Here is a 12,117-nt window from a genome sequence, read left to right on the forward strand (position 1 = left end):
TCTGGAACCAGCTACGACGGTGTATTTACGGTCCCGGTGTGACAGTAGTCCGGGTAGGAAGGAAGCACGCAGCTGAAAGGTTCCCCCTTAAAAATTAAGATTCCCCATAATGTCAAGGAGTAAACTGACTTTAGTTGGACTTAAAACACCTCCAGGTAACATGAGGATGCAAAACAGCTGACAGCGGCCAGTACAGTTTGTACACGATAGCTTTCTGCCTCTGAATTCGTCGTCCCCTCCCTTTCTGCCCTACATTTCTCTCATTGGTCCACGCACCGAGATCCGGGTTCGTGTGGAAACGTGGGCCGCTCTGATTGGACAGACTATTTTAACCTGATCCTGCTCCTGCATGGGTCATAAAGGCGGCTAGTGCTGTAACCATGGCTGTAACCAAGTGTCTGTTTAGGATCAATAATTGAGGAAATCGAAAGTTGACTTCGGCTACTAGAAAGTGGATCTCATGTTATTTTTGTTATTTCTATTAATGCTGTTACTTCATGTGTATTTGTATTCTTATTATCCCTTTGTATATTCTCATGTGTAGCCTACTACCTGTGTTTCTCTCTTTAATTCTGTTAGTAGGCCTACATGTAAAAAGTTCAATATTTACCATATTCTTCAATGAAGAATATGGTAAATATTTGTTTAAGGTAACAAAAGTACATTGAAATACTTTAGATAAGTACCTGAAAGTTGTATTTAAATATGTTACAGGACTTCAACAAATATCCTCGGTCAATACAAATCTCATTATTATGACATACTATTTTAGAATGTTGTAACATGTCTCATATATTTGTGACACAACATATTTTAATTATGAAACACAACACAGCATCATATTTTGTCCAACGTTTGTAATTACTTGTAATTTAATGGAAATCTAAATTAATTTTTAGACAGCTGTAAATAACCTAAATAGTAGTAATGTAAACTTACATTTCCAAAAATCTGATTTGATAACCATCTTTTAAAATATCTTTATTTAATTGTGTCACATCAAAATAACTTTGCTATTCTTTTTGAAAAAAGGAAAGGAAAACAGATGCAATCAAAACTTTATTGACTACAGGAACACAAAGTGAAACAGAAATGTTTGGAATAGAACCTTATTATTGTGCGCTATCGTAAAAAAACAAAATAAAGATCACTTTTCCACGACCCTCTTTCACAGGTACTATCTATAAAACTGTACAAAACAACACACATATCTGGATTATAACAGTTTTGACCTTCCCCTTTACACATTTCTAGAAATGTGTTTGCAGATTGTCAATTGATTGAATCGCTCTGAAAACAAGTGACTGTATGTAAAAGTATGAGTTTACATCATCAGGAAAACATAAATAGAAACAATTGTGCAGTGATAGGAAGCTTACCTTTTTTACAACTCAAATGCAATCATTTCAATGCAGTCATTTTTACAGAATACACTCTTTAGATTGTGATTATATACAGTTCAGTGGGGGTGGGCCTTTAGCTTTTACACACAAATATCCATCAGAGGTGTAAAAGCTGACACCAGGAGATGTTAAATGTTTCAACAAAAACTGACAAACTTTAGCTCAGATTCTTTTTGTTTTGGTGACAAAGCTCAGTGTCCATATCCTGCTCAAACGTAAGCATTTCGTCCGTAAGTACTAGCAGCCACACTCCTGGTTGGTGCTGGTCCAGAGTATACCGTTCCCTTGGCTTGATAGGACAACGGGCTGCGAAACAAGAACAAACATGACGATGAAAAAACGTCTGTGAAACCAAAGCAGCTAAATGGTATTCATCAGCCATCATTAATTTGAACATTAACATTTGTACCTTGTGTGACATGTCAAAATGTCATCAGGGAAAACGATATATTCCAATATAAAATTAATAGAAGACTATGTTGAAATTCGGGCCGTCCTTGTGTCGTTTCCAGCCCATTTGTCCCCCCTTCCAATTTGTATTGTGCCTATAGTCCACTTCCGCTTTACCCAACTATTTTGTTATTGCATATTTGTATAGCCTCATTCATCTTGCACAACAAAAATATATGGTCATTAAAGTAGAGCCCAGATAACACTGTCCATTTGTGAGAAACAAAGATGGGCGGGCTCTAACAACACACCAGGTGATAATGTCCAATAAGACCTCCTTCTGACTTCCATAGAAGACGTTCTTCCTAAGGTGAATTCACAAAGGGTTGCCACAGCAAGGCGCCAGAGGGCCATGAATTTAACAAATATATATTCAAGAGGTTCTTTAGGTCCTCAAAACAAATGCATCACACATCATTATTTTTATATACAATATAAAACATCTGTAAAATGTAAAAATAACTTTTGTGCCAAGATACTAATAAATAAAAAAGGACTACAACTATTATTTTTTGTCTAAACTGTAATGGTACATTTATTTATAACAATATTTAAGCTTTTTTTAATTTTATGGTTGTATTGTATTTGATCAAATATAGTCATTTTAGGTAAGAATGGTTTTTTTTCTTGTACGGAGGAACAAGAGCGCAATGTAAATGGTTGAAAAGCAATGCGTACATTGTTACAAGTAATTAATTTACAGTAAATCCATCAATAAATAATAATAAGAAAAGTATGTCAATTATAATAATATGAAGTAAATGAACTCACTATTTTTCCTCTGTGCCCATTTGGCAGGAGCAAGTGAGACAGGCTCCTCCGGCGATGGCGAGCACGGCGGAGCACCATCCCATGTAGAGTCCTTCTCCTATTTCATACCTGCGACACACAACAGAGTGTCAGTCAGCTTCATATAAGACCTTTCATCATCAACCAACATCACCCCCACCTCCAACTTACTTTGTCCCGGCGTGCAGAGGGTTAAAGAACTCCTGTGTGATGTTGAAGGCATACCAGGACACTGCGATCAACGTGCACAGACCTTTTGATTAAAAAAAGAAGTAAATATTCTTTAATCATTGAGAACGAACCTGGGAAGCTTCCAGATACAGAAGTTCAAAGTCAGTCAAGAAAGGAGGAACAATCTAGGACTATTGATTTTGAAAAACAATAAAACACAATTTATTAGCATTATGAAGAAATTCCAATTTCTATAAGGTATTAGGAAGCCAAATAACATTGACTTAATTTCACCTGACCTAAAATAAACTTTTTTTTATGCATTTTGCTTATCTTTGTTACCTTGAAATATGAAAAGGACTCCAGCGGTGCCAGCAAGCCTCCCTTTGAGAACATAGTTTTCCCCCCCAGCCTTGGAGCACTGCACTCCTATCAGGGCTAGCAACAGTCCAAAGGTGCCACACACTATGGATGTGATCATCAACGCGCGGGACGCTTGGATGTAACCTGAAGAGCAGAAATAAGACCCCAAAAAAAACCCCATTAAATTCACACCATTTTAATTCTCATCTGCCTTGAAAGGGATAATTAAGTTATGGCCAGCAAAAAGGAAAGTTATAGCTTCAACAGAGCAAAAGTCCAAGGTGTTCAAGTACTCGTAAAACCTTGAAATTGAACTTTAACAGTTTTTTTCCCCGTGACAAATCATCATGTCATAAAACCACTGCTAACTTCTTGTTTCTTTACTTTCAATTATCTATAATGGATGTTTTGTGCGTTAAGATCCTAAATAGTGTTTTTTTTTAAAAAGTTTTTTGTTGGGTCAACATACCATTCAAAGCGAGCAGCGAGGGGAACTCCCTGCAGTTGTGGACCCCGGTTGAATCGCTGGCACATGACATCCACAGGTTCTCGTAGATGGTGGAGGTGGTGATGACGTTCCCGTCCACGGTGGAGGTCCTCCAGTACCGGTTGGGCAGCGTGATCCCAACCATCACCCAACCAATGAACCCCAAAATCAACGCCACTACTTCCACAATTGGATCCATGACCCCTCTTTGGTCCAGAAGTCACACAAAAAGTGTATCCAATGTGGTGATAAAAACGATTTTGGTGTGATTGAAAGGCAATGAGTGTGTGTGAGAGTGTGTCAATGGTGCCACTGGGAGATGTGTCCAGCTCCACAGATATGTATAATGATTTATCTGACTTGTTTTCTCTCCTCCCCCCTCCCCTCACACGCTCTCTCTCTCTCTCTCTCTCATGTATTTTACACCCCTGAAACTGAGCAGGTGTTTATCGCCTCACTCTCAGGGTCCAATGGTCATCAGTCGCACTTGATGGTGCGGCACGGTTCATGTTTATTAGCCATTTTCCACGTTTATTTTTCGTTGATGGTCAACCTCACATCTTTAGCATGTTTAAAACAACATTATTAACAGAACTTTTTAAACAAAGACAGTTGCACTTGTGGAAGTAGTACTCTTTTACCTAAGCAATACTACAGTGTAAGAGTATATATTAAAATAGAACTCATGTATGGAAAATCTTGCTTAAATTACAAAAATATAAGCTTCAAAATGTAGTAAAAGAACCAAAAGTAGAGTAAGTATAAGATTACAATTTGTTTTAATGGTATTTTAATGTTGCATCTGGTGAAGGTAGATCTCACTTTAATCACTCTGCAGTACAGCCTACTGATGGTTAGTATAACCTATAATAACAATTTATAAACTGATATATATGTTTTCAATAATCTGAATCTGCGAGAACATGCAAATACATCTGATATGTAGTAGAGTAGTCGTATAAAGTAGCATAACATGGAAATACCTTAAAAGTACTTTAAATGTGTGTAAAGTAATTAAGTAGGTGCACTATAACATTCCACCCAGGCGATTGCAACTTCAGTTTTATTGTTTTGGTTTTGAATCTCAAGGCCTTAAGACACAAGGTCACCATGGCTTAGCGCCACGCCCTAGATTTTGGAAAATTATCAACATGAAAGCAGTTAAGTTTGAGGCCCGAAGCTCGGATTACATCTCACTTACAAAGGTTCAAAGTTACCCAGTTTCTGTGATTTGTGTGTCTTCATTAATTGTCCTCCTGATAACTGCTGGGTCAGCGTTGCCAAATCCAGAGTGATAATATTAAGATATATCGTAGCCTGCATTTCAGCCCTGATGTGTCTAGAGATGGTGAGATTTGTGAACCTGGAAACCGATTGTGTATAAAGGTCAAGAAATAACGCTAAGTAATTCAGTTGATGAGAAATAGACCACCAGCAGGTTTCTGGAAGGAAGTGGGAGTTGAAGCCGTGGAAAAGGAACGTTTGTTTGTTTTGTTTGTTTGTGAAGTTAATGTTAAATCAAAGTCTATATTTTTACATGCTGAAACCAGGCTAGTGAAAAGGAAGCTGCTAAATGTCTTATTTTGTTATTAGCAAGAGATTTTTCATTGAGTTGACTGAATATTATTTTACTGACACCATGGACACTGTGAAGGTCTATTCAAACCTATTTATATATTTTAATTCCTACAGGATGGATATGTCACTTCAGAGTTTTCATTTGAACGAAGGTAAGTCTAAATCTAAACTCATGGGCCTTCCTCATCTACTTCACCTCCACCTGAACTCCTCTAAAGAAACAACAGGATCCTCGCCCACCATAAACATCTCATTTAACTTCCGAGCTGTTTGCAAAGCTCGCTTTACGGCTTTGTCTGTAATAACAAATGATTTAGTTTTTTTAAGGACACCTAGACAGAAAAATCTCCTCTTTGCTTGTGCTTGCTTGATTGCTTGATTGCTTGATTAACTTGTCACACAGCATCGAGGAAGAAGGCAGAGAAATATAGAAGTAATTAAAAGAATTATGTGGGTGCTGGTTTAATAACAAGAAAAGGAATATGAGCAACAATATAAGAACATAACAGTTAAGAGATAGAAGCAGTTGCTAATTAATGTATAACCCTATAACTCTAGTAAAAGGCTTTAAATCCTGAAATGTGCACTATGGTCAGTGTGTCGGCAGTTTTTAGTGGGAAAGCATCAACCCTTCTCTTGCGTTAGGTCATACCCCCCTTCCCATGCTATTTTCGGTCAAAATTGACCGGTGGGTTTTGCACAGTTATATCTCTGGAACCCCTTATCCAATTTTGATGGTTGACATCTCATTTGAACAGTCCAGGGATGACAGACAGAATGGCACCAGGGGGGAATTTCATATTATTTTTGGCAGTAAGTTCAAAGATAGTGCTTATTTTACATTACTGTATATTATAAAAATGCTTGCCATGTAGGCTGTGTTTATTGGAGATGGAAATGATTTAGTTAATGTTGTAGCTGAGAATCTTCCCGTTCCAATGATGTATGGGATGTATTGATTTGATACAAGCAGGTCAGTGTTTCATGCCATGGTCCGGACCCACCGGTGGGCCCATCAAGTTCAGCATTCACTGTGAAATATAAAATAAGACACTGATACTGTTTTCTTCAATGAACATTAATTGAAAGAGAAACATACCATAACAGAACATGTGTGTGTGTGTGTGTGTGTGTGTGTGTGTGTTCACGTGCGTTCACGTGTGTTCACGCAAATAGTTGGCAATGCAAAAATTGTGGAATGTCACCGCAGGCACCTCTCCCTCAGGGGCCTCTCCCTCAGGGGCCTCTCCCTCAGGGGCCTCTTCCTGGTCTGTTGTAGGCTCATAGTCTGGATCGCTGTTGTCTTCCATTTCTGAGACATCTTCCTCTATCTCCTCTTCATCTGGTTCAAAAAATGTGTCCAGAGCCTCTCGTACAGAAAATCGCCTAATCGGTCGCCTGCTCATTGTGTCAATGAGTCAAATGTGAGCAAGGCACAAATATAACTGCTTGAGTTGAGAGCCAGTAAGGGAGGCGTATTTAGCGTGAGAAAGTGAGAGGTTTGTGTTTCTCGAGGGGCACAGAGCTCGCACCTGTCAGAAGGTATGATACATTGTATCATACAGCGCGAGAAAGGGAGAAGTTCCCGTAACGTGTGTGTGTGTGTGTGTGTGTGTGTGTGTGTGTGTGTGTGTGTGTGTGTGTGTGTGTGTGTGTGTGTGTGTGTATAGATGTTTTCCATCTGCAGGATGAACATAATACACTCATACCCATTCAATTTCTACGGCGGTCAAATCTGACCGAAAACCTCATGGGTGTTTCACTGTTGAATAAATCACTCAAAATTCAATGCAAGTGGTGATCATCAAGTGTATATGTTCAGAGGCCTCGTGTGGAGGATAACATAAGAGGCAATTGGATGAAAAACACAATATGTATGTTTAAAATAAAAGTCATTCGGTCACTTTTGACCCGAAATGCAAGAGAAGGGTTAAAGAACATACGTATATTATCGATAAATAAATCCACATGCATATGACCATATAATAGGGTATTGTTACATAAAGGTTATTTTGTTGGAAATAAAGAGTAATACAAGTTAAAATGTGCTTTAAAAACACATGTTCATAAATAGACACATTACTATTAGCATGGGGTCCAACATGAACACATTTCTTAAGCCATTTTACATTTTTGGTTGTTTCAAACGAGAGATTTCTGGGAATTTCTGTGTTGTTTTCACTGGGCGGTCAGAAGTGGGTGGAGTTTATTTAAAAACAATGTAATGCATTATACTCCTTTCACCAATCATAATGCAGCAAGATTTGAATGATGACGGTTGCTGGGCAATTTATAACAGCAAGTAACTGTCAATCAAGTAAGGGATAATGTGCAGCGACCCGGTCATTATGGGGAAAAGAACATCCGACAGGCTGATCAGTAGCCCGACGCCAAGATTTTTTTTTTTTTTGCTTTTCGGCCAAAATGTATACAGTTAAACCGACCAAACTTCTTTCTGCAGAAGTAAGCATCCTTAACAACGGTCAATAAATCATTGACAGCGGTCTGTTCTGGATTAACAACGTGTCACGTGCTCAACTAAACCGTGTAATAAATCTGATTGAACCACCATCTTTTTTATACTAAAATGTGGTAACAGTCCTATTGTCTTTGTCTATCAAACTTCAAGAACACATAATAGCCTATTTTTTTCAAGTTCAAGTTTTATACTATCCCTATACATGGTTAGTTCTGTCGTCAATGGACTGCTCTTTAAACTATCCAAGAATACGATCAGCTCAATAAAAAGAAAGAAGGAAATAATAAAAAGCCATGAACCCATTAAACTTGAACTTCACATAAAATGATGAAAATGACTGTCGGCCTTTATGTCCGTCACTGCCTGCAGTAATATAAAGCGACAGACAATAAAGCGCTGGTTTCCTGGATTATACAGTAACAGTGTGTAACTGTGTGATGACATCCAAAGTAACAGTACAGGGTGTAGTTGAAAGAAGACACCGTGTTCCCAGACGTATTCCCCTTCTTTACGGTGATTACACATTAATATCTCTCAGCCTTGTGATGAACATTGGCCCTCATAACTCAAACTCACTGAAGCTGATGTGAATTACACCAGCTTTCAATGAATCATTGACGTTAAACTGTGTTAAATCAGCACAAGGGATGAGACATGGGACGATTACAGCTTTGGTTATTCTCTCCTCATCTATTTGGAAATTAGATTCATATTTGGGGACATTTACCCACCCTTTCCTCTTTTTGTTTACCCACCTCTTTCACACCAAAGAAGATTATTTGTATTCACTGATCTGCCCCTGGTGAGTTTCGGTCCTGTGGGGTTGGTTAATGAGTAACATCCCACAAGGTTGATAACACCCCACACAACTGATAACCTCCATAAGCCTTCCCGTCGTAAAACGGTGCCAGATGCTCAAATCTATACGGGGTTCAACATGTGAAGATGATCAGCAGCGAGTGAACAAGGCCGGCACGTTTTCTGCTTGAACATGTACGACCTATCTTACCCGTAAAGACAGTGTACACCAAAAACTCATTGTGATTTGAGTAGAGAATAAATAACAGTAATAAAAAAGGATTGGACTTTGTTTCTTCATTAATACATTCTTCTGAAAATGACTAATACATCGATCCCATAAATGAAAAAAACTGTTTCGTAACAGTTAAAGGGGCCCCATTACGCTCATTCCAGGTCCATAGTTGTATTTATTGCCTCTATTGGGACATGTCTCCATGCTTTAATGTTCAAAAAGCTCTTTATTTTCCTCATACTTGTGCTGCAGCACCTCTTTTCACCCTCTGTCTGAAACCAGAGCCCAGTCTGCTCTGATTGGTTAGCTGGCCGGCTCTGTTGTGATTGGTCAACCACTTAGAGATGTCCCGCCCCTTAGACTAATGTCATGTTCAGCTCCTGGAATGGTAAATAATCATATCACCGACATACAAGATAATTAATAGTAATAAAAAGACTAAAAGATAAAAAAGTTGTAAAAAAACAAGCATCTTATCAAGCTACCATATGTCAATGTGCCAAATGTCCCTTGTACCCTTCACTGCATTACACATATTTAAAAGACATTGTGACATATTTGACAGATATTTGACTTTGTATATGATGCTTTGTTATTGAGCCAACGCTCCCAGATTATATACTTTTGTGCTGAAACACTTGGCATCTATTTTGATCGAATCGTTCATGAATGAATGCTAGACAGCAAAGTGATGTATGCAGGGTTCCTGCAGGTTTCTCCAACTCAAATTTAAGACTTTTTAAGACCTTTTTAAGACCACTTTGAATAGAATTTAAGACCTATTTCACGGCAAGAAAGTATGAAGGAAAATTGCTATGAAAGAAGAAATACGTCCCATAATTACTTACAAAATAAATGTATTAATGTTCAACATAAGAACAATGACTGAACATAACAGCATAACAGTACAGAACTGTGTTAGCCAAAAAGTGTGTGTGTGTGTCTCTGTGTGCTTGTGTGTGTTCGGGCTGTGCAATTAATCGTATTTTAATCGCGACTACGATTTTGGCCTGCCACAATTACAAAAACAACATAATCGAAAAAAACAATTATTTAGCTTTGCTAGGTTGTGACAGTGACAACATATTTGATCTAATTAATTTGAGTCTAATTTATATTTATTTATCATATTTATGTTTAGTAGCTTGTGGAAGTGCGCTCCAAAATATTTATTGATCTTGTTTATTGGTATTTATTATTTTGATATTATTTATTTAAATATATAATTTATTTAATTTATTTTTGTATTGCTTTTACAGTTGAATTATACGTTCAGGGTAATCAACAGTTAAAAAGATAATGTTCAAATTATTATTTGTTTTAAAGTTCAATAATTGTCAATGAAGTCAATGAATAATCCTATTTAATAATCGTGATATCAATTATTGACCAAAAATAATCGTGATTATGATTTTTGCCATAATCGTGCAGCCCTAGTGTGTGTGTGTGTGTGTGTGTGTGTGTGTGTGTGTGTGTGTTGTGTGTGTGTGTGTGTGCTGTGTGTGTGTGTGTGTGTGTGTGTGTGTGTGTGTTGCTTGTCAAGCTCCGTATTGTTTTGCGGTGCTGTCGATGTCATTGCCCTGTCTCCAGGTGTTGTTGCCGTGTTCTGTTTCACTATCTTTATACAAGATCAGATGTACCCAGGACTGTTTTTCCAACTCGGACCTTTACAGCTCCACCATTGTTTGGTTTGCAATGGTAACACGTTCTTTAGTAGCGCGCGCATTGAAAAAGTCTGAGAAGGGTGAGGCAAATCAGTCAACACAGAAAACAAGAATCGAAAACATACTCTACTCCTGCCTCACTCTGCTCCTTTTACCAGCCACACATATGCTCCATCAAAGCGATGGTTGCTACAGGCCGCAAGGCATTGCACTTTACAACTACAATAAAGCATGTTAATGTTAATCTAACAGCTCCGGCGATCCACGTACAGACGCCCCCCCCCCTATTTGCATTTTGAAATGCCCGATTACTGAGGTCTCAAGGTTGGCAAGTTGGTGTGTGTGTGAGAGGGAGAGAGTAAACAAGAACTATTTCAGAGCTCTGATGCCTGTGCTATCAATCTTTCATATCATTGCTGGCTCTTTATGATGTGGGGACTGTTTTAACCCGGTATTTAGCAGTCCACCAGACACCTCCGCTTTAGCGTTGACGTTAGACCAAACGTCGCCCGGAGACCCCCACCCCCCGGTCCGCTTGCTCGCGGGAGCTGCTGCACTAGCCTAACGCTAACTAATAATGCTCCTTAGCAAAACAAAGGCTGACTTTATTTTGCAAGGTGCAGCGGGCCTCAAACACGTTCCCCCTCCACTGGTTTCCAACCAAGCATAATTCGATGTTTTCCAACAAATACGGTTGAACTTAGCACTTCCCGCTATTTATTGTAAGTAGTTCGAAAGAGACATGCGTTCTGAGCTGCCGCTAGCTTGAAGCTTGGTTGGCTAGGTTACAGGCCTGGGTTTCTCCGATAAGGGGCCCGGGGGGAAACAAAGTTAGTGATTACCTGGTTCCCATGTGATTTTTCAATACAAATTTGTTGGGGGGAAAACTGAAAGGCTCTTACTGTACAGGTTAGCTTTGCAGCCCGGAGCCTTTTCCCCAAAAACACATTTTAGACCTGATCGCAAACAACCAGAAGTACCGGTTCAAATCCGAACTCATTTTTAAGACTTCTAAATCAATATTTAAACACGCTTTTATGTTTTGGTCATATTTAACGACCTTTTTAAGGCCTTAAAATGCAGATATCAAATTAAGACTTTTAAGAATTTTTAAGAGCCCGCGGGAACCCTGAGTTACGGCATTTCTCCCGTTTCTGGCGGAGAGAGTGGAGTTTGTCCGCAAAGCTGGCGCGCTTGTATTTACCTCCCTCGCATCTGAGAGGAGGGAGGGGGCCTCGTTGAGGCTGGCGAAGTAATTCACTCACCGAGTTCACTCGCGTCAGCGGAGAGTGTGTAGGGGTAGGGGGCATGGTTTGGGATTGGGCCCCGTGGCGTGAGCCGCGTCTAAAACCTGGGTTGCGCACGGGTTCCCTCGGCAAAAAAACAGATGAGAATTCTCCAATAGGATTTTTGAAAAAAAAAAATAGCTCGAAATAAGGTCGTGTAAAACCGTTTTCTGTTCAAGGTCTCCGGATAATATCCACTTCTACCCTACTTTTATAATTTTTTGAATCATAATCTATCAATTAAAATGTATGAATCGACTTTTCAAACTAGAGGAAGATAAGGAGGACTTTCTAACAAAAAGTGAATAGAGAAAATTTTTTTTTGTCCAGAAGGATAGGCAACATGGGTTTCATCTCAAGTCAAGGTAAAGACCGCAATTTATGAAAATGGGATCTTACTAAGAAGAGACCAAT

The 12,117-nt window shown here is 38.8% G+C and overlaps 2 protein-coding genes across 2 annotated transcripts in view; one reads left to right on the top strand and one right to left on the bottom strand.

Moving 5' to 3' along the window:
- Nucleotides 1–982: 982 nt before the first annotated feature.
- cldn15a (claudin 15a) lies at nt 983–4,008 on the bottom strand. The gene is made up of 5 exons (XM_010793948.1): nt 3,646–4,008; nt 3,156–3,320; nt 2,814–2,895; nt 2,625–2,732; nt 983–1,709 (listed from the first exon to the last, which is right to left on the bottom strand). Exons 1-5 carry the CDS (start codon nt 3,860–3,862, stop codon nt 1,613–1,615), a joined length of 669 nt encoding a protein of 222 aa, XP_010792250.1. The 5' UTR covers nt 3,863–4,008; the 3' UTR covers nt 983–1,612.
- An 8,038-nt stretch (nt 4,009–12,046) lies between these two features.
- dnajc3b (DnaJ (Hsp40) homolog, subfamily C, member 3b) overlaps nt 12,047–12,117 on the top strand; it is an 8,451-nt gene continuing 8,380 nt past the window's right edge. The window contains exon 1 of the mRNA XM_010794905.1: nt 12,047–12,068. Within this exon, the coding sequence (XP_010793207.1) occupies nt 12,047–12,068 (22 nt within the window). The remainder of the gene's footprint in view (nt 12,069–12,117) is intronic.

The sequence above is a fragment of the Notothenia coriiceps genome, unplaced genomic scaffold (assembly GCF_000735185.1).
Source record: "Notothenia coriiceps isolate Sejong01 unplaced genomic scaffold, NC01 NC01_scaffold00000288, whole genome shotgun sequence".
Taxonomy (NCBI): domain Eukaryota; kingdom Metazoa; phylum Chordata; class Actinopteri; order Perciformes; family Nototheniidae; genus Notothenia; species Notothenia coriiceps.